The 22,872-nt window shown below is 38.1% G+C and overlaps 1 protein-coding gene across 1 annotated transcript in view; it reads right to left on the minus strand.

Moving 5' to 3' along the window:
* Positions 1–1,367: 1,367 nt before the first annotated feature.
* SLC17A6 (solute carrier family 17 member 6) overlaps positions 1,368–22,872 on the minus strand; it is a 28,932-nt gene continuing 7,427 nt past the window's right edge. Inside the window, exons 4-12 of the mRNA XM_050337087.1 lie at positions 13,603–13,717; positions 11,236–11,323; positions 11,014–11,100; positions 9,917–10,059; positions 7,719–7,868; positions 5,880–6,012; positions 5,150–5,260; positions 3,870–3,997; positions 1,368–3,537 (exon numbers count right to left, since the gene is read on the minus strand). Of these exons, the coding sequence (XP_050193044.1) occupies positions 3,205–3,537; positions 3,870–3,997; positions 5,150–5,260; positions 5,880–6,012; positions 7,719–7,868; positions 9,917–10,059; positions 11,014–11,100; positions 11,236–11,323; positions 13,603–13,717 (1,288 nt within the window). The 3' untranslated portion in view covers positions 1,368–3,204. The remainder of the gene's footprint in view (positions 3,538–3,869; positions 3,998–5,149; positions 5,261–5,879; positions 6,013–7,718; positions 7,869–9,916; positions 10,060–11,013; positions 11,101–11,235; positions 11,324–13,602; positions 13,718–22,872) is intronic.

The raw sequence follows: 22,872 nt of genomic DNA on the forward strand, positions 1-22,872 counted from the left end.
TGCCTGGGAACACAGTCCTGATAAAAGGAGACGATTTGAGCTGCTGAGAGTTCCAAAAAGGGAACACTACACCCCACAAGTGCAACATGCCTGCAGAGCAAGGCTTTGAATCTGAGTGCAGAAGAGAAAGCTCTGAGCAGAAAGGGCACAGCTCAGAAGAGGCTGAGCGGGTACATTTTAGCAATGCTGCTTTGTAAAAATGAAGAAGCAAGGCAGAATCATAAACCTATTTACTGAGGAGAAACACAGGAGTTCAGATGAAGGGTCACGTCCCCTCAGCTCTCCTTTTCCCTAAAGCAGATCCAGCTGTTGCTTCTTGTCTTTGAAGAACCCAATTATTTTCTTCATTTACCCCTCCTTCTTTCTCAGTCCTGTTCCTGGTGATTGCTTGCTGTGTTTTCACACGAACAGGAGTCAGTGAAAAAGCAAAAATCTTAAAACCTATCATGCTCCTTTTCCTTCCCAGAAGAACGGATTCTTCTGCTCTGCCATTAAAAGAAGAGGGGAAAGAGTAAAAGCAGAAGCAGAGAGCTAAAAAAGGGATCTGGAGGTTCCTACTGGCATTTACAGGCAAGTGTTGAGTTCTCACTGAGCTGCAGATGGCTGAACAGTGCAGTGTCTGATGCCTGGGTTAAAGTCTCTCCTTTGCTCTAAGTAATTAAAAGGTGTCAAGCTAATAATAAAAAAAAATACCTACACTTAATGAAAGGAAATTATTGAAACAGTCCTAAGATTAACATCAATTAAATTTTAAGACTCTAAGATGAGGTTTGAATTAGCAATTCTAACCTGTAAGATTAGACTGAGAACTGAGAAGAATTGATTTTAATTTAGTTTGCATTTTCTGAGCCGTCCACTCGCCACAATAAATACAACAGTGATTTTGCAGCCCCTATTTATCCCACTTTTGAATCTTTCAGGAATCTCCATGGCAACACCACACCAGCCCAGAAAAAGCAGTAACTTTGCCTGTTGACTGACTCAGCATCTCCTGATATTGATAAAAAACACTGGGCCTGGCTCTGGTTGGTGCTTTGAAGCCTTTTGTTCAGTTTGGTGTTTTTACATTATCCTTCTTGGTGGAAGGAAATCACTGAAAAGCAGAAATTTTAGTAGAAAAATACTTACTTTTGCTATAGGATTTCTTAGTCCCTGGGTGCTGCAGGCTTTTTCTAAAAATGGATGGAAAGCAACATTTTTAAGTCAAGGACTCCTGTTGCATGATCAAGAAAAGCACAGATCCCAGATGGGACATGTTCTGTCCATGCTGATAGATTTTTTTTCTTTTCTTTTTTTTTGCAGTGGCTATCAATTGGATCATCTATATTAAAACACATCCAAAAATGACAAAGAAACTGCGGCGGTCCTTTTTATATAAAAGGATAAATAGAGCATTTTATTGACACTTTTTGCAGCAACGAAAGTGACACAGTCCACATCTTTTTCATTAAACACAGCAGAAGCTATGGTCACGTTTTACATCACTTTGAGGCACAAAGCAAAATACTTTTTTTTTTTTTTTTTCTCTTAAGGTCAAGGTATGGTTTGCATTTTAAAAAAAAAAAAAAGGGGGAAAAAAAAAGAAAAAAGGAGAAGAAACAATCCTCAAGTTGTATATTGCGGCAGCAGGGTTTCCAATCACTAGCACAATACAATGAACAGACCAAGAATCCAGAATGGATTATTACATACAATAATAATCGTTTGACTGAATTAAGAGATGGATCGCTGTCGTCATTTTAGAGTATTAAGAAGTGGTCTGGTGTTGCTAACTTCAGTTGGTTCGGTTTGGTTCAATCCCAACAACCCCAAATATATACAACAAGCTAAATGAAGGTTAATATATAGTCTAGAAGATTATGCACTTCAGAATGCATTGCACTTATTGCTTGGTACACTAATGTTGCAGTCACTGTTGAGTTATGATAAAAAGACAAGCATGATGCTTGTTGGCTTCTTTCAACCCAACACTAGTTATTTACCACTTTGGTTTATTGTGAGTTTATAGGTTACTCATATTCAGTGTCCATTATTATTAGGTTTAATCGAAAGACAAATACATCTTTTATTTCAGGGATTTTCTAAAATAAGAACATTTTCTATAATTACAGTATCTTCAATAAACTTATATCTATGTATACAACTGTGGCACGATGTGTAAAAATATGAAAGCTATTAAGGGAAGGATAAGGGTTAAATTATTCTCTGTTTCTTCTATTGGCTTCAAAATATTCTGCAAAACAAATGCATCCATAGGGCTACTTGCTCATAGTAAATTTCTCTTTGGAATTTTGTAAAAGACTATATCTTTTTCTATGTTATATTGATTTTTTTTTTCTCTCTCTCTAAAGACACCAGTACAAATTTGGAATATACTGCAAAGAACAGAATAATAAAGCTTGTTTTTTGACAGAGGGATTTGACGGTCTGCCTGAAAAGTCAGACTTAATATTATATATTGTTTTTATATTAGTTGATAAATGCAGGGAAGAACATGACAATATCTATAATTTCACAAGGTTCTGTAAATAACAGAAATAAGAATTTGTGCCCAAACATTCAGTATAAAACTCCTAAATAGTTCCTTTATTCATCACAGAGTAGCCTGCAGCATGTAATCACGATAAACATACAATATGCCCTATTTGTTCTTTAGGCTTGATGCAATTACCACGAAGGGAACTGGATCAATCCTTGTAAATGCCTAGGACTCAACCTTTCTTCTCTGAGAAAGCCCTTGTCTTAGGCTAAAACACACAATTCCTACATTGCACTGAGTAAATGTGTGTCTTTTTAACACAATCTCTTTCAATACAGTGTAACAAATATATAAGTGCATTTTTAATGATCAAGTAATTTTGGCTTGCTGAAAGAGCATTAGATGTGCCAACTCGGTTGCTTAGTTGTGCTTTAATCTTTAGTTATGAGTTTTAGCTCTTGTATACTGTAAGTATCTAATTGCCTCTATAGTTTTGACCAGTAAACCCTTAAAACTCTAATGTTTATAGAACAAATATAACCTAATGAAAGTGATAGCATGTCACAACTCATACAGATTGCACTTTGATGTATTTTTTTTTTTACAGTAAGACCTTCCTGTTTGATATGTGTTTACATGTTTATACCACATTTTATTTCCGTGTGCAAACAATCACAATGAATTTAATCACAAACACTACAAAATATACCAAATATTTAGGTTTGTTATGAATAATCTCCTTCCTTGTAGTTGTATGAGTCTTGTACTTCCTCCTGTACAAATTCCTCTCTCTTCTCCCAACCATTAGGCCAGCCACCGTTGACTTGGGTCGTAGCACCGTAAGACTTGGTGGTACCATAATTTACATAATTCTGGGTAATGTCCCCTGTCTCTTCAGCAAGTTCATCCTCGTGGATAAAGCCACATTTCTCCTCGCTTGTCTGCTCAGGGTCTGCCCAGGGCTGTTTCTCTCCCGAAGCAAATATGCCGTAGAAGATTACACCTCCGTAATGAACTAAAGCGGCAATGAGGAAGACGTACTGCCACTCTTCACGCGTCTGCAAAGAGCAAAATTTGCTACATTAGATCAGCACGTGGATCTATTTAGCTCTTCTGAGCTGAAAGGTTTAAGTTAGGGGCTGAGATTGTGCTGGTCAGCACGGCTAAAGCATTTAAGTGCCCGCATTCAGATTATTTATATCCACCTTTCTTTGAAAAACTTGTTAGCCCACCAGAGCATCGGCCTGCTGAGCCTGCTCCAAATTTGCATCCCTGGATGCAAGCCCCAGAGTTTAACATGGATATCCTGGCAAGCTGGATTATAGAAAGGTCTTTTTCTTGAAATCAATGGCATTAAACCGGAAGGTTTGAAAACTGTATTTCCATTTACCTTGTTCTTTGTCATTGCTCCAACAATTATAGGGCAAACCATTCCAGACAAGGTCCCGACTCCATTAGAAATCCCCATTAAGATGCTGGCATACCTTGGGGCAATGTCTAAATGGTTGACATTGAATCCTGCAAGAGAAAGGTCAGTGAACACTCACACCAAGAGCAGAGCATTATTTCAGCTGTGGAAAGTAGTGCTATCACTTGACAACTTAACTATGTGCTTAATTGCATTTCTTTTTCTCCACAAGACTTACAATACTTAAATTAATACTTAAATACTCCTTGAGAGTCACACAGACCAGCAGAAGGGAGTTCCCTTCTGTTCTTCAGTGATGAAATGAAGGGATTAAAAAGACAGTATCTATAACTGAATTATTAATTAATTTTTATAAATACTTGTTTGTTCTCTTTCATCTCCAGCAGCATAATGTAAGTTTTTAAATAAGCTGAAGAGACAGAACTAACTGTTCCCTAAATAAGTACCAAGGCAAGGGCAAACAGAAAACAAATCTTTGGATACAGAACGGTAGCAAAAGGGAAAAGGCAGGCAGTATGATATGGACAGCTTGGAGGAAGCCAAACACACTTCCCAAGCTGTGAAAAACAGGCATGATACCTCGCAGAATACGTGGGATTAGGGACAGGTTTGATTAAGGAGAGTTTAGATGTTTGGCACAAAAATGAAAGAGGGCCCATTTGAGACATAAGGAACCAGCATGGGAGAGGATACCAAGATCACAGTGGGAAAACAAGGGAAGGTCAGGTGACTCGTGTTTGGGAAAGGCAAAGGGGTGATGAATCAGCAGGAAAGGGGAATAGCTGAGTTTTAATTCAGAAGAAGAAAAATTCCAGTAGTTAGGCCCCAAATTAATAAAATAATACAAACCCAACAAAGTATTAACCAATATACAGCGGAAAAAATAGTGAAAGACCTATATTTAAACAAAGATGTGTAAATTTAGGTATCACTGTGTAATCCCAGTCCATTTGTCTTCTATGTTTGATTTCAAGAAAAATCTATAGTACACATTAGCATCTTAATGAGAAGAAAGTCTAATTTGCTGCTATGAATATGGAAAAGACTGAAGTGTTTGTACAGAAATAATCTAATGTAAAAAAATGTAATACTGAATGTACTTCCCTTTGTAGGGATCACAAGTAATGCCCTTTGGGAATTCCAGAGAGAGGGGGCTTTTTAATTACTATGCATAAATAAAAGCAAGGAGGTTCTATCTCTTAGGACAAAATAATTTAGTAATAACAGTAATAAAATCTTACCAGATATGGCAAATCCACTAAAGCCCACAGCAAGAACTAAGAATGAAATAGCCACTCCTTTGCTGTGTGAATATCCCACCACGAGAAGAAGAGTTGCTTCCATCCCAAAACCTGGGGAAATAATGAATTAAAAGCAGTCATCAGTTTTAATTCCCTCTCAAATACTGCAGGTCTTAGGATATGGTGATATTTCATGGGAAACATAAACAAAATGTTACCTCAGAGTAGAGTACAATCAGGTATTTCTTTCATCCTAAAAAGCACATGTTCTTCCTATCTCAATTAATCCTAATTTGACCCTTTGTATGCTAATTTATGGTTACTTCCTGTCAGTTTTGAAATGAAAATAAATACCTGTGATGTGGTTGGGTCATTCCAGCCACCTCTCACGGGAATATACACTGAGCCTGCTTGAATGAATTTTCCAGCTCATGTGGCTTTAACATCTCAGGAGTCAGGGATGTAACCTCAGGTGGGCTGGGCTGTTTTACTGCAGGGAGTGTTTAGATGAGGAGCTAAGACTGAGTAAGTAGCTCAGGGCAGGCAAATTACCCTCCAAATGCTCTTTGAAACTTTTGTTTAGTAACAGCATCTGCCCTACATTAAAAAAAATGCATGAAATATTTCTTCCTAAGTACATAAAACTGTGCAGTTTGTTTGTTTTTTTCTATACAGGACACAATATGGACATCAAATCTGTACAACTTTCAAATAAAATAGGAAGACTCACCTCCACAGTTCATTATCTTTCTCACATTAGTGGTTGAAAGAATCTGCCTGGTTCTTAAAAAGTCTGCAATTTGTCCCCCAATAGGAACAATAATTGTCATCACTAAATGTGGCACAGCAGATAAGATACCCACCTAAAATAATAATCAGAATTAGCAAAGTATAAACCATAAGAAAGCATTGATTCTTCATTTTCTGAAGCATTCGGCAACTAATTAACTATTATTTTTTTAAATGTCAGACTATGTGCTAAAAAAAGTTTTAACTTGGTTTATCAACTGAACAAAACCTGTGACCTGAAATAATTTTATTTTATGAAGTACAGTGAGAGATTTTAAGAATGACTGATGATTCTTGTTTATAGATTGTTCTCACAGTTTATATTTAAGCTAAAACCTTTTCTCCTCCTCACTTTTAGTTCCTCTGTCCTTTCATTTCAGAAAATTTATCATCAGTTAAATTGTTACATTGAATTGCTGCATTTCTGTTGGTGTTTAGCATAGCTTTGCAGTGAACCTCACATGCTTAGACAGATTCCTTATGGATCATCATTGTGTGCACAGCTGTCATTTGATTTCTGACCACTCCTCAAGCTTCAAAGTTCACATGGGCAAAAGACATGTCTGAAAAACTCTGTAGGCAGTGGAAGATAAAATACTAAATATCCACTGCTGATATTCAAAGTGCTTTCTTCATCTGAATAAATGCTTCTCTCCATAATCCAGATATTAACTGTGGTGCTACAGTTACTGCTTTGAGGTGCTGCTGACTAAATTACAACTGTTCATTTATGAGCATCCATCTCCACAGCAGATGTCAGAAAACTGGTTTTCCCCCTCGTTGTTTACAAAGCTTCAGCTTTGAATCCACTCCAAGAAAAATCTTTTGGAACAAAATGATTATTTCTATAGAATGGGAGCATTCTTACTGCATGCAGGACAGTTTCAAGCACAGCAAAGCTTTTTAAAGTAACTCCAGCTAAAAAGGGGAGATCATCTTTAAATGCAGGATGGCGTTGTGTAATTTTGACAATATTCCATAATCTGGCAACACTTTAGAAGATACTCTTCTCATTGTCACTTGAACCACACTTTAGGGTGGACAATACCTCATGGAACAACATCAGAAGAATAGAGTTCTCTCAAAAGCACAAGCCCCCAGCACTTTCACAAGCAGGAAACCTGTGTTGGTGGAAAGCTCACTATACATGCTGAAGGCTTGTTTGCATGTATTCATATTTACCTCACAGGTCTGAGCCAAACTTCATATGAATCACGTGGAACCCTTGATCATCCCTGTATCTCATATTTTCTCACTGTCTCTTCTGCTTTCCAAGTGAAAAAGGGGGAGAAGTTCTCTCCACATTAAAGGGGGATATAGAAAAGTGCTGAATTGTACTGTCCTTCCTAGAATTAGGTGGCCCTGCTTTTGAAAGTGCAAGAAGACACCACTTGTCGGTGCTTTCTTTTACAGCTTCAGTGGGACTCTGGAGCCCCTGGGGCAGCAGGGACAGAAGTGCAATGGCTCTCTTGATACCTTTCTAATACCTGTGTAATCAAGCATGGTCTGGGTTTGAGCACTTAACTCACAATGAAGCCCCAAGTGGATCATCACTAAATCTCATCCTGCCTCCACCTTCCCCTACCCCATCCTTTGTCCTTGGTGTTACTTCACTCATCTGTGCTGGTCAAGGAAGCAGGAACTGGGAGGAATAAGATTTAACACTTAAATCCACGATAAAGATGCAGAACACTTATCTTTCCTCCTCCTAATAAATACCACAGATGCAGCTCTGGCATTTACTCCGTTCAGATAAAAGCTTCACGTTCTTTTCACATACCTTGCTTATTTCAAATCCAAACACTTCCTCAAAGTAAGCAGGCTGACTAATGAGCAGCAAGTAAAAAGTCCAGCTTCTACAGAAGTTTGCAACTATTATTGCATAGACTGGCATAGATGTAAAAAATTTTCTCCACGGAGTTTTGTATTTCTGAAACGCAGAAAAAGGGGGATCCAGTTACCATGTTGATCGTTACCAACTACCCATCCTCCCTTTTCTTACCCTGGTTTCACCTACACTCACTCCAACAAGTGCCCATAAGCACAGCTTTGTCTCTCTGAATTCCAATGACTCCATTTGCCACAAAGGGCAAGCATTATATTTAAAAACATAAGTCAAAATTACTACAAAATGCACAGGCAGAGAAACTCAGTGATACTTTAATTTTATCACAACCCTCGTGTACAGGTGTTATTATCTCAGCCATGAAAACATGAACATACTAAGCCCCAAACAATAATAATAATATGTCTTTAACAGACAATGTTGCTCTAAGGCAACAGTCAGATTTTACACTGCAACTATACAGTTTCATCCCAATTTTTGGTAAGCTTGTATTTTAGCATTTAAATCTTAATTCCAGCATTCTAAGTATTTTTTTTTCACAAAGCCTCAGCTGAAACTGCTTGCTCAATATATTTTGTTTGTTTGTTTTATTGTGTTTTTAAAATGAATTGCATAATGACAAAAAAAACCAAAAACAACAAAACAAACAAAAAGACAGATGGACAGAAGTACAATCCTGCTGAGTCCCAGCACCTCCCCATGAGTCCAGGGTACTGCCCATCTGTGTTGATGCAAATACAGGATCCAGACCCAGATAAGTGCTTGAATATCACTCCAGGCTGAATTTAGACTATTATTGATTTAAATAATGGCTTTTCTTCAAAGAAAAGCAGCCCATAGATGGGCATGTGCAACACCTTGTACACCTATTAAACTACACTTAAGTCAGAGCTAAGGATTAAGCTAAGGACGTAATTAATGAGAAGCCAGCCAGAAAAATCTAACTGGATGCTATGGGGAAAATTTTGGATTGAATGTTTTAGAAGCAAATGAATTATTGATACAAGATCAGGGCCTCAAAAAAAAATGTTTAATAAAAAAGCAACAATGAAAAACAGACAATAGAAATTATACAGGCCAAATTAGAATTGCATGGACGTCCTTTGAAGCAGCTCATTTCACATCAGATTTTCAAAACCATGAATACTACTGAATGCTATTGAATATCAGCTCAGACAGTGCCTCAACAGCACCTAAAAATGTCACCTATCAAAGAAATTACTTTGTTCCAGATTAAATAAGGAACTGAAAATATGACAAAGTGGTTTTTTAACTAAGACAAAAATGATTTATCTCTGAATTCAATCAATAACCAGTGTTCTGACCAAACAGAAAAAATAATGAAGAGTGGTACTGAGGGTTTACTGGGACTGGATGGTGTAAAAATTTGAGCAGATGAAGTGAGGCTTAAACAGTTATTATTTTTATTTTCTTGAGTGAGTAAACACTCTAAAGCTTTTCAGTAGTTCCAGAAATAATAAAATTCTTATTTAGCATGATAGGAGCTTGAAGTGGCTGGAAAATTCTCTGAATTTTAGCAGTTCCTGAGAGCTAAAGCAGTACAGGACTAAGACTAGGAGAGGCTTGATAACACATGTCCAGCAATATTATCACAATAATGGGGAATGTTCTTAAGGGTCTCCTAGGACAGTTTTGTAACTTGCAATCTTTCGGGCAAACCAAACCTAGAATAGTCATGATTTGTATTTTCTCATGCTCTGGGGACCTTAAGAGACACTCAGGAGTGTTTTTCCCCCAGTTTACTTTCAGGAAGAGGAAAACCCTTCCAGAAATTACTGCACAGGAAGGGAATGAACTGCTTGAACTCAAGATGCTATGAAAGTCTGAATAAAGCCACCCTTTCAAATGTGGCTGGATCTCTCTTTGGAGAGATAAAAGAGGCACAAATTCCTGTGTTCTCTCAGTGCAAAAGCAATGTCCACCCAGAAGTCCACCAACAGACTTCGGACCTTCCCACCCCATCCCCCCCCCAAAAAAATGCAATTGTTCAAAACGCACTTTTGTGTCTTTTGATTTTTTTTGTTATTGTTTTCAGTTGTGGGGTGAAGTGTTTATTTTTTTTATTTTTCCTGCTATCTCATAGGAAACCAGTGTGTGAGTAATATTCTTACTTCCATTGCACCTAGGAGGTTGGCACTCTCTCCAATGCTTTCTTCTATGTATCTCCTTTCTTCATCTGTGATCGTAGGATGCTTTGCAGGACTCTCATATGAAACCAAAAGCCAAAACATGTACCAGACTATACCAAAGCTCCCTTTGGAATGGAAAGAAAGACTTTAAAAAGAAATGCACAGTAAAGCAGCAAACAAGGGAAAAAAATATAAATAAATCTGTGAAGATTTATAACAAATTTAAATGGCAATCGTTGTTAGTGCTTCTTTACTGAGTTATCTCAGTAGAGATAGCTCTCCAACAGAAAGTTGGATCCTGTAAATAATATTTGGGCAAAATACATGCAGAGCTGGAGCACAATGAGGTAGTCTTTGCTTCATTTACAGAATGATTTCACTGTGAGTGAATATTCACTGATCTTAACATCAATTTGTACAATGCAATGCAATGAAACGGGTTTCATTTAATTCATTTCACCAAACTGCAAATGAAGTTCCATTCTGCTTTAAGCCCCTGCTGTTTGACTACTGAACTAAATCTTCTGCTTGCAAAATGGGGCATTTTTTCCAGCATAACAATGCACTTCCTGAATAGTTTATCAAATTTCTCTAAGGTTCCCCCTAATCCACATGGATGTGGACATACTTTTCCATCAGTGCGAGATAAGGTGGCACAACTAGCGCGAATAAAGTTTTGTAAGTCTTCAGATAGAAAAATCAGGACAGCTTATTCAGGGCAGGCACCCTAAATTTGCAGTTTTATAAATGTTAAGAGCAACATTACTGCCAGCAGAGGTCCTATAGATCTGCGTAGCAGTTTGCCCTGCTTGTGCTAAAAGTGATGAAGGTTTCACCATGAACTAGCTTGCCTTCTTATCAAGAATGTTGCTTTCCTACTTATTCTTCCCTTTAAACTCTGTTCTTTCCTTGTTCCATTCTTTCATTGTTAAAAAAATCTGTATTTTTAGATCTGCAGTCCCACTTCTCTGGGTTTTGGGGGGTTTTTTTTGGCCTCTTAACAGTAGCTTTTACGTTTTTTTAGAAGGGGCAGAGTAAGGTCATACCATAGTGGGGTGAAAAGGAGCAAAAATGCCTACCATACACATAGAACACAGAAGACCACCCAGTATATTGCACTAGAATCCCAGCTAAAGGCATTGCAATGACAGCTCCTGCATAGGAACCTACAAGAACAAGAACACGCGGCGGATGAAAAGGGGAGTTGTTAAAAGAACAAAACAAAACAAAACAAAACAAATCAGTTTCAAAACACTTGTGCGTGACAAAGGAAAGGAAGAGAAAGGTACAGAGTTACTTACCACAAAAGGAAGTGGTTGCTAACCTACTTCTTTCTAATGGGGGGGCCCACTTGCTCCAAATACCGTGGCAGGCAGGGTAGGTGACCCCCTGGGGAATGGGTGTGCCACAAGTTAGCTGGTGCTGATCAGTCACTCAGTTCATTGTCTTTTACGAGTCTTTTACTTTTTTAAATTGCTATAAACAAGACGTCCTCTGCATTTCTACGGCAAGCCACAGAAAAACTTCAACATGGGTTCAGGTTGAAATGGGGTTTGCACGACACTCCAAATCATTAAAGAGGCCTCATGAAACATAAGATGTCAAACAGGTCTCCTTTTGCTCCCCCTCCCCCTTCCAGGACACAATTGCAAATAATTAAAGAGAAAGAATATTAGTGCACAAGAACCAAAGTCAAAGGAAGGATGAAAACACAGAGTCTTTCTGATGCTGGGTTGATTTCTCCAACCCTCACTTTTTTTTATCAAACATTTAGAATACCATTTAGGAAATACAGATTAAAGTTCCACTGCTTTAAAACTAGGAAATAAGAGCTCAGAAATATAATTTTAAGAAAGACGTTTTTCACTCCCTTTGCCTTTAATGAACCTTCTTGAGCATGTAAAGAAAATCATTGAATGATATTATTTGACTTGATTTTAAACCATCTACCTTTCAGGTCTCTCTTCAAAATCAACCTTTAACCAGCAATAGAAAAGCTAAATCTGCAGTGTTGAAATTTTAGAAAATGTAGTATGAAGTGTACAATAATTTTCTGTGAAATTCCTGATGAAGAATTATGATGTATGCATAGTTTTATATATATAGAGATATATATGTGTGTGTCACTTTTCTCTTAATCTGGTATTTTGTTTCCTATGCAAAAATTAGAAAAAATTTAATAATTTTTTGCAAATATTGAGGATATCATAAGTGTTGAGATGATCAACTTCAATATGCAGAAGGTTGTAAAACACCTTCTTCAGTTTTGGAAGGAGATCCTGTAACCAGTTTCATATTCATTTCAGTATTTTATCAATTTTTAAAATATAAAGACGTAATCTGCAGATTGTCATGATCCATCACAAACCTTCTTCAGACAATCTTGTTTGGAATGTTTGTGTTCACAGTTCCTTTGAACAATTATCAGAGAAATGTGTGAGTCCAAAATAGCTGGTTTATTTTGTAATTACCCACTTGCTCCTCTTCCTCTCATCCTGTGCACTCAGCTCACTTCCCAGGAATAGTTCCAGGGTTATGCACAAATGCTTTAGGAACCTGAGTGACAGCCACCTGACTTTCAGGCATATTCTGCACCCTCTTTTGGAGTGTTTATATACAATAAAATTCACTGGTTAAAAGCAGCTCATGCAGCAGAAGTGTGTGGCCCTGAGAAACAAAGAACCAACCATCACAGGACTAAAAGGAGGGAAGGAAAGAGGAAGAAAAGGAAGGAAGAAAGGAAGGAAGGGGAAGGAAGGGAAAGGAAGGAAAAGGAAGGAAAGGAAGGAAAGGAAGGAAAAGGAAGGAAAGGAAGGAAGGAAAGGAAGGAAGGAAGGAAGGAAGGAAGGAAGGAAGGAAGGAAGGAAGGAAGGGGAAGGAAAAGGAAGGAAGGAAAGGAAGGAAAGGAAGGAAAGAAAGAAAGGAAAGAAAGAAAGGAAGGAAAGGAAAGAAAGAAAGGAAAGGGAAAGGAGAAGGGAAAGGGAAGGAGGAAGGAAGGAAAGGGAAAGGAAGGAAGGGAAAGGGAAGAAGGAAAGAAGGAAAGGAAAGGAAAGGAGGAAAGGAAAGGAAAGGAAGAAGGAAAGGAAAGGAAAGGAAAAGGAAGAAGGAAAGAGAAAGAAAGGAAGAAAGAAAGAAAGAAGAAAGAAAGAAAGAAAGGAAAGGAAAGAAAGAAAGAGAAGAAAGAAAGAAAGAAAGGAAGGAAGAAAGAAAGAAAGAAAGAAAGAAAGAAAGGAAAGGAAGGAAGAAGAAGGAAGAAAAGAAAGAAGAAAGGAAAGAAAGAAAGGAAGGAAAGAAAGGAAGGAAGGAAGGAAGGAAGAAAGAAAGGAAGGCTACTTTTTTTTCTTTTTTAAAGTACAGTAAATCTCTCATTCATTCCAGTAAAAGCGTGGTCAGAACTTATGATAGAACCTTAATTTTTTTAATATATATTTATTCTGTGAGGCTGGCCAGCAACTAGCTGTTGAGAATCACCAGTATAAACCTTATTCAGGATAGGGCTTTATAGCTGGAGGAAAATCAAACAGCTGCAATTCACATGTTGAAATCTATTACGCTGAAAATCAGTAATAAATCGAAAACTGTTTTTATTTTCCTTCTAAAGCCACAGTTGCTAATTCAACCACAGCCACCTATCACATTTACTAGTTATTTTATAATTTTTTCCATACCTCTACAAGGCCCTGCAAGATCCTAACGAAGATGACACATCCGTAGTGCACCCTGGCTGCAGAGGGTATGAGCATGTTGAGGGAGGACGTCAGCAGGATAGCAGCACCAAATACTCTGCAAAGGGGGGGACAAAAAAGGGGAAAGTAAGTAACTTCTGTGTGGTTCCAGTTGACTTGTCCCACATAAGCTCATATATTGATACAGATGTCCCCTCCTTGTGTTCTTTATGTGAGGAATATGCTAAATGGATGGATTCATGTCTGCTTCCACCTAGTGTAATAACCTGTCTGATAAGACCCAGGCCAAACGTGGGTTTATGTGTCTATTTAGCATAATTTCCTAAGGAAATAAATCTTATGCAAGCCCAGGTAGAGATCTTACTTTCCCTATAACCCCACACTTGCCTTTAACTTTTGCATTTATTTCAATCAAATCTGACTCAATTCTCATCCTCTGGAAACAAAGTTAGAAATTGTCTGCAAATGGTTTGCTAAAACAGGTGGCCAATAAAGAGAGTTTCTCATTAGTGCTGAAATTGTGACACCTTGCATTCACTCCTTATAAAGCAGAAGTGAATCCGCTTTCATAGATGCCAAAAGCAGCAGAAAGAATTTCAGACAGAGCTGGGATTTTCTTAGACACAGGAGTTAATCAATCTGGAAACACATCTCCACAGACAACAGATCATTCTTGCTGCTGTTTTTTTCAGAGGCTACTCATGGAACATTGCTCATTTTGATTCCACAGTGTCCTAGGAACTGCTTGAAATAAAGTACATTTCAAAGTCTAAATAAATGTGTGAAGTGGTGACTCATTTTCAAAATTCCACTGCTTTGACTGAATTTTGATTTGATTCAATTAATATCCACCCCTCGTAGGAGGAACCTTTTCTCTAATATTATTATATCTTATTTTAATATTCATTCATTCCTTTATTTTGGAAATAACCCTCTCTTCCTCCCATTTTCCTTTTCAGTGGAACTATGCAAAGGAGTGAAAGCAGCAGCACCAACTGGCCACCTTGTAAAAAGCCATGTAATGCAAAGATAAATCCTGGAGATGTCTTAACGTGGGACATCACAGTATCTGATGTGGAACTGATCTGACAGAAACCTTTAACCTCAGCATGTGTTCTTCAGAAATTGGTACAGTGCCATAAGCTGGAGAGAAACAGACCTTGGGCTAAAGGAACAGGATGAAAATTCTCCTCAAAGACACTGTGTTCCACATTCTGCACTTAGAATTACAGGCTGAAGCAGAGCTTTAAATGCCAAACTGAGTATGTGCTGCTTCTGTTTGACACACATTAAAGACCAAGATAAGGGAGCTTTGTTAAATAGCTCCAGGTCTGGTCTCCTCGTTGTGTTCCCCGTGATCTCCGTCTCAAGTTAAACAACATGTGCAGCACATTTCTGGCTTTGCTTTGTCAGCACCTTCAATGCACTCGCTGGGAACAGACTGAAACACCTGTTTGTGTTGCACTGTGGGGGATATTTTGACCTGAGTTCTGTCTCTACTCTCTTTCTGTGGAAGTTTCTATTCCAGAAGTACATTCAGTTCTCTTCCTTACAATCTAATACCTCCATATGTTCACATCAACCTCAGTGGTGTCTTGGCTTTCCTTTGCTTTTTTTTTTTTTTTTTTTAATTTATTAATGACATGAATTCGGGATGTATAGGAGTTTTGCTTGTGATTTTTACAAATCCTTTTTCAAAAGTTAGATCTTCCTGTTAGCAGTTTGTGAAGCTCCACAGTCTGTAACTGTTCTAAAGGTTCATGGAGAAAATCCCTATTGGCTTGTAAAGGGGAAGAAAGGACTGTTTGGTTTTTAGCCTTTCCTTTATTTTCTGAATAGCTATTTAACTAAATGCCTAATGCAATTATAAGGTTTTAAATTTTTTTTGATTGTACATAGACTTGCTGGAGCAAGTGTGAAAGTGTGAATCAGTGAAACCATTCCAAATCAACATTCTATCGATTTGTCAGTGGAATTTATTCCACTGATAATCAAAATCATGCTAAGATAGAACATTAAAAAGTGCTGTCTGTGGATAAGGATGAGATTTACAGAATTGTTAGGGTAGGTAACTCTTTCTTCAGGGACATTTACTCTAGTTTGTTAATTCTGTATCTGAAATCAGCTTCTGTTTGCCACAACTGAAAGTTGAGGGAATGATCAGAGACAGGCTTCTTCCAGATTAAATTCTTGCCTGTATTTAGACATACAAGTACCAGTGAATATTTAGTTACATCAGGGAACAGATGATGAAATAATTCCAAAGTGTCACTTGTGAGTCAGTTCTCTGGAACTGTGCTTTATAGAAAACAACCTTTTCAAAAATAGAAATATTTCTCCTTTAAATCTAAGGATTTGAAGGTAGAATAAATTATAATTCTTCCAAGCAATGGCTTTTTTTTATCCTTTCTCTTCAATATATATTAAAAGTGGCACCATCTATTTCGTGCAAAGCTATTTTGGTGAGTTCATTTCCTCTATGACTCTTAATCAAGAGCAAATAAATCTTCCTGTGTTTGTTTTGTATCTCTCGATGCACCTTCATAAATATCATCAATATTTCTCCTTTGTGCTCTTTTATCTCGTTATATTTATATCACCTCCATAAACACGAAATCCTACCCAACAGAACATTGTGACATAGTGCAGGTTTTTGTATAAACTTCCTGTTTGATTGCTCTAAATATCTCAGCCAACAGTATTTATAATGCTTTGGATCAAATAAGAATGATTTTGAGCTACAGTCAAACAAAATATCTTTGAATGCAGCACGCATTTGAATATATTTATTGGGAAATGGAACATTCTGGTTGTTCCCAAGGCATTTCTAAAGCACTTAACTGACCTGCACATCAAACCCTCAAATTCCATAATTTTTTTTTTTTTGGTGCTTACATATTTTAACACCGTGGCAAAAATTAGGAGCTTGAAAAGATCCAAAGGTAAACTCTGGAGAAACTACAGTAAATCACAGAGAGCAAGCAGGAGAGGCCAAGGACATTGCCATCACTCTTGGCCCTGGCATGAGGATGGAATTAAAATGCCCTGACACGCCTTCAGGAGCCCCTAGTCTTGGGGGAAAATTCCTTTCTGACCCAAAATCAGCAACTGTGCAACTCCATCTAGAAGAAAAAAGCCACATGCAGAAGGAGAAAAATTACTAAATACAGCAGTAGCATGCTAATATGAGGGGATGGTCCTCCCTCATAAGTGACCAGAAGCAGTCCTGAAACAAAGAATTATGCTTTACTTATCTATTTCTGTTTCTAGATTCAGTAGGCTCGGTCCCAAAAGGCAGAATCTAACACTGCTCTTTAGTGTTTTGCTGACATTGGCCTCGCAGGAAGGTCATGAACTGTGACTTAGTCCTCCTGTAGTACAAGTAGTGACGACAGCAAAGCCATTTTTGACTACGAGAAGCTGGGGATGGGAGCAGAGGGAGGAAATTATCCTGGAAATTTTTTATGTGATTGACAAAAACTCTGTGATTATCGATGTCTCTGTTCCCTGAAGGAGTGATCTCACCTTGAGGAAATGAAACTGGTCTGGATGCCAAATAACGTGGTTTTTCTAAATACCTTAACTAAATTTCTCCTGTGTTAAAAAAAGTAACATTAACAAGTAACCCTCCATGTTCAAAATATGAATTTTTTAGTTCTTATTTAAACAAGAAAATGCTGCAGTTTTAAGATGCTGCATCAGTGAATTACGAATGCTGTTTAATTAAAATCCAAAATAATTAAAGACTAGTGAGTCTTGGTCACTGATAGGTACAATATTGCATATATTGTAATGGGTTCACATTAAGAAATGTGAAGGCATAGAAAGCATTCAATGGCTTGCATAGAAAATTCATTCAGAACTCTAACTGAATAGTTTTTACCTCCAAAATGCCACTGATCATCAGTTCATGGAAGATCTATTTACTGAATAGGAAAGTTTGATTTTTTTGCTATTTTTCTTGGAAATCATAGTGGGAGTGTGTGTGTGAAAGCGTTTCACACCCCTACAGTAAATTAAATCAAAATATTATAAGGCAGTTTATTCTGACTGTAAACAGGAACCTATGGAAAATGTAGCCCAGTGGAGATATACAACCTCTGCACTTGACAAATTTACAATAATACTGATCATATTCTAGAGAACATTATTTTCATTGGATAAAGTCTGTGCATTGAACAGGTACTCAATTTGTAAGCAGTGATAAAACATTTTTCCTGGTCTTATATAACAGTCTGTTAGGTGAGGGTGGAAACCAAAGAGGAGTGAAAACATGAGTTTTCTTGTGAAGTTTTTCTAACCTAGTTTAAGGGTAAGAAGTTTAATGACAGAAAAAAATCTGTCATGATAAAATAAAATTAAATTTATTAGGATTCCAGTTGGTGAGCTGGTTTGCCACTCCTTTTCCTTACAGAAACCGTATAAAATACGTTGAACAAAGACTTGTTTTATCACACATATATGAAAAAATTTAAACTGGGTTTTGACCCTCCTTTGGTGCTCTTCCTTGAACAGTGCTTGCTTGGAAGAGTGCTAATGCAGCAGCAGCTCTGAGCATCTGAGCAGGTATTGCATAATGTGACTTTTTAGACCATTCTGTCAACACAAGATCTCTAAAATTTATTGTCTTTGACTCTGCCAACCATATTTCATCTCTGACACACCTCCTCCTGCAAAGGGCCAGCAACACGACACAGAATTGATTATGATATATTTTTATACAACCTAAAGAATTTCTTGTCTGAGAGCTGCAGGGCTCAGTGCTGGATTAAAAGTTTATTTTTTTCCAGTGAGACATAATGTCTAGGAAGGAACAGGCATGTCTGTGGTCATACATCATACATCAGCTTTTCAAAAACCCTTTCTTCAGCAAATGTTCCTGGTAGTGACAGTTTGTGATCAACTTTTTAACTTAGTTTTTTCTTTGAATGTATAGAAATCTCATAGATTCAGCTGCCAGTTAACACTCCCCTTCTTACCAAGCCCATCTCTGCCCACACCAGGTGTGATGAGGGCCTTCTCAGACTCTGAGACAGAAAACATTTTAACAACCTGAATTTGCTGTGATTTGATCTCCCAGGTCTGGAGATAAATGAATCCCAAATATTCCTGAGTCCTTTAGCAAAACAGACCATACAAGGTCTGGATCAAGCACCAGTGTGAAATTCCAAGCAGGGGCTAATTCAAAGTGTATCAGCAACTCCAAGTCCCTTGAGCTTCCTGCCCTCTTCAAACCCCACTAATGCCACTGATTCATACCAGGACCCCGAACAGTTTTCAGGCTTCACCTCCCATATCCTATTTTTGATATGCCAGTGTGTATTTCATGGAGAACTTGGACACTGTTGGGTATCAGTATCATTGTAAATGATGCTGAGTGCAAAAGACTCCTGGGTCATTAAATTCAGCAAGTGCATTACATCATCCTCCCATAAGCAGATCAAGTTCCACCTCAGAAGTAACAAGCATTTGCCCTACTTAGTGGCAGTTTTGCCTTTCCAGCTCTTCACCTCATATATCCAATATATGTCGTCCACCCATGCTGTTTTATTTCAAGGGTTTTCATCTCTGCAGTTCACCCCAACAGCAAACCTATCTTCTTTCTTTTGCACCATTAAGCAAGCCAGGCACTCTTCACCTTGTCTGCTTTTTTTTTTCTTTTTTTTTCTTCATTCATTAGCTCACTCTCCCAGTCCTCCCTCTTTCCCGTTTGAATTCAGCTGGGGAATCTCTCCAACCTGCGGTTTCGTTTTACAACTCATTATATCCATATATGTCTAGATAAAGCTCTGACTCATTCCTTCTAGCTCATTAGCTCTGGGACAGCTTGCTCTTTAAATATGTAATCTGCTAGATAACGTTTCAAACCAAGACTGCCTCATTCAAATTACTTTACCAACATCCAGGGCTTCAATGAGATTCAACTGTCTCTGTTGATTTAGAGGTATATAATACACTCATCAGAGGAATCATCTGTGGGTTTAACTTTAAAATGTTCTGTAGAGCTGTTTGGGAGGATAGCTACTATGTGTTGGACTCAAAAGCTACAGCTGCACTGCTTTTTTGGAGTGTTTTCTGACATATGTTCCAACTGATTGCATCAGGACTGCTCAGAGCACAGGCAGATTCCTTCAGAGCAAAGTGACAGTGGCATTAGTGGTTTTATGCAACCAGCCTGAGCAGCATTTTGTTGCAATAAATCCGGTGCACAGATTGCTTTGGGGTGAGGTGTCGAGGCAGGTAGAGGTGATTAGGGATACCTGCTGGATAGAGTGCCTGGAATTAACTGTGCCAGAAGCACACACGGGTTTTGTTTCAGAGAGTGGGGTTTTTATTAGGTATCACTGCTTGTGCAGCAAGTGCTCCTGGAGGCTCAGGAGAGAGCTGGGAGCAAAGATGTTTGAGATACCTGGATGATAAAATCCCAATAAATAAGAAGTTTCTTTATCAGCTTGTTCTAAAAGGGGTGTCCTGGCAGTGGGGTTGGAATTGGATGATCTTGGAGGTCTCTTCCAAACCAGGTCAGTATAGGATTCTATGAAAGCATCTGCTGTAGTTTTATGTAAACTGTGTAGCAAATTTTGTACAGATACTGATTTAAATTATTTGGATCAATGGAGGATGGAATGCAGAAACAAGTCCAGATTTCAGACATAATGCCACTCTTGCAGTCATATCTGAACAAACAGGGCCAAATTCTGAATTTTTTTATACTTAGTCCTGAAATAATTAGTCAATAATAAATGTAGTTCTCTGCATTTAGTATCCTAAGCATTACTGCCATTCTGTATTCAAGTAGTTCCAAAATTCCATGTTTGTCAGAAGCCATGCTTCTCAGTAACAGAGAAAACAGACAAAAATAGTATTTTACCCTGCGATGTTCTTGCCTGAGGAGCCTTGGAAGATAAAAATTAAACACCATTAATGATGGTTTGCTTGCTCCTAATTTATGTCAATATAAGCAGTGCCCTTACTGATTCTGAAAAGATGATTTTTGTTCAGTAATATAGTGGTGACCTTTTTTTTTTTAATATTTTCAGCTGTTCCCCATGTCCACCTCCTTGACTGCAAACTGTGACTCGCCACTGATTTGGAATATTTACGTTACTTTTGTTGATTTTTTTTAAATTATATACCTATCATGTCACCTGTTCATCTCCTTTGTAACCTAAATACTCCTATTTGTCTTAGTCTAGTTATCTTTTCAACCTGCAATCACACTGATAACCCCTTCTTAGGATAGCTTTTATTTATGTTTATGTGTCAATGGACTAACTGGAAATGAACCCAGTATGGGGAGACACTCTTTAGCTATTCAGTGACATATATAATCATTCAGATTTTTCTCTACTACAGGCTAGTTTCCTGATGACCCTGTTGACCCTCTACTGTAAACATATTCCTGTGAAATGCTGGCCCTGATGATTTATGGCTTCATAAATGATTGACAGAATATAGTGAGGTGGTTTTTTCTGAATTGGGCCCTTAATTTGCATAACATGGCACAGGGCTAACAAAGCTGGGATTATGCCATGAATATTAGAGTGGCAGACGAACTCAGCTGCCCAACAAAACACAGAGAATACTCCACCTTTGCCATTAGAGAGAAACACTTATTCCCAAACACAGTCTTAGGCTGAACGTGCTTCGTGACAGAATCACCTAAACCCAATCCTATTTAGTGATAGTCTGTGGCCAGAAGCTGCAGTATGACAGCTTTATTTGGCTTTTTAAAATCGTGATAAAACAGGTTATTTTCATTCATATGTGTATAAGGGAGGAGGGGGATGTGTCTCTGTGTTCTTCATACTAAATCCTATTATAAGCCCTTCATGAAGCATTAATATGTAAAAGTCGACCTCCCGCCACCTGATCTAGTTTAATAAGGGCTTGGGTACATTATTAATTTTTGTCACACATCTGAGGCCCCCTTTTACCAGCCAAAACCCCCATCTAAATCCCTTGTTGCATCATTACATTGTGAAAACAGCTTCATCACTCATGACAGAAAAATGGAAGGAGCCTGAGCCATATGGCAGAGGGAGCAGCGGCACCAGCCACCAGCTCCTCCAGCCCCCTTCTTGTGGTGGCTGGTACTTCACAGAGCCTGCAGTGCAGTAGGGTGACAAAATCATCTTGGGGGTTTTTTGTGCAATATTTGGCTTCTTGGCCTGGAAACAGATGAGCCCGACACCAGCGCCCGGGATCAGAGCCCAGCTCAATCTGCAGGGTTTTGAATTGAACACGAAAGGTGTGGATGGCAAAGTGCAGCTTCGGGAGTGGGGGGGGGAGGTTCTCCCTCAGTGCGAGGTCAGCTCATGTTCTCAGAGGTTCAGAAGTTTGCTCTCAGTCTAAACATCCACAAATCCCCTGCTCGTGCTGTGAGTTAATCATTGTTTGCAAAGCAGAAAACTCACGATGTGTCTGCCTGCTAAAGGAATGGAATCATTTCTCTTTTGAAAACAGAAAAACAAAAGAAGGTGTAAACCTGCAGGAAATCTTTCTACTCGTGTTTCTGAAGCAATCCTTTCCCTTACACCTCTGTGGTTGTTGTCATTAGGGCTGAATTACGGAGAAGAATTCTGATTTCACTGACAGTTCCAGGGAAAATATGTGGGACTCTGAGACAAGATGCACTGACAGGCAGTTGTCTGAAATATCATTCAGTTTATTCATGCAAATAATCCTATTGGATTACTTGCTGGGAAGAGGGATTTAGTCCCATAACAACAAGAAGAATGGCACTCGAAAAACAAAGATGGATTTGAAGTGAAAGGTTGATTTGTGTGTTTTCATTCAGATTAGAATGACAATGACAAAGGGTTCAACATAGATGAGAGATAATTGCATTGTAGAGAAATGTAGTATAGTTATGTCGTTCCAATTTTTAATGGGAGTAGTTCCAGAATTTGAGGTTTCACAGAAACAGGAAACATCACCATAGAATTGTAAGGTGGCTTTAATATTTTAAAAAATTATCACTCTATCCTGTGCTTTGTGTTTCTTTGTGTAAGGAAGTTCTAATGTTTGAACAGACACAGGTGAGCTAAAATGGTCACTCAGCTTTGATTTATAAAAAAAAAAAAAAAAAAAAGTCTGTGATTGTTGCAGATCTATTTTTGAAACAGTGCTTGGCACATACAGTCAAAACCTGCATTTCTATTTTAAATATTTAACTGCAAAGCTGGGAATTAATTCCCTGTTGTGTAATCTAAAAGTACCCTATTAATTTCAAAGAATTTTTCCTGGTTT

Source organism: Myiozetetes cayanensis, unplaced genomic scaffold (assembly GCF_022539395.1).
Source record: "Myiozetetes cayanensis isolate MyiCay16 unplaced genomic scaffold, myiCay2020 scf6-25, whole genome shotgun sequence".
NCBI lineage: Eukaryota > Metazoa > Chordata > Aves > Passeriformes > Tyrannidae > Myiozetetes > Myiozetetes cayanensis.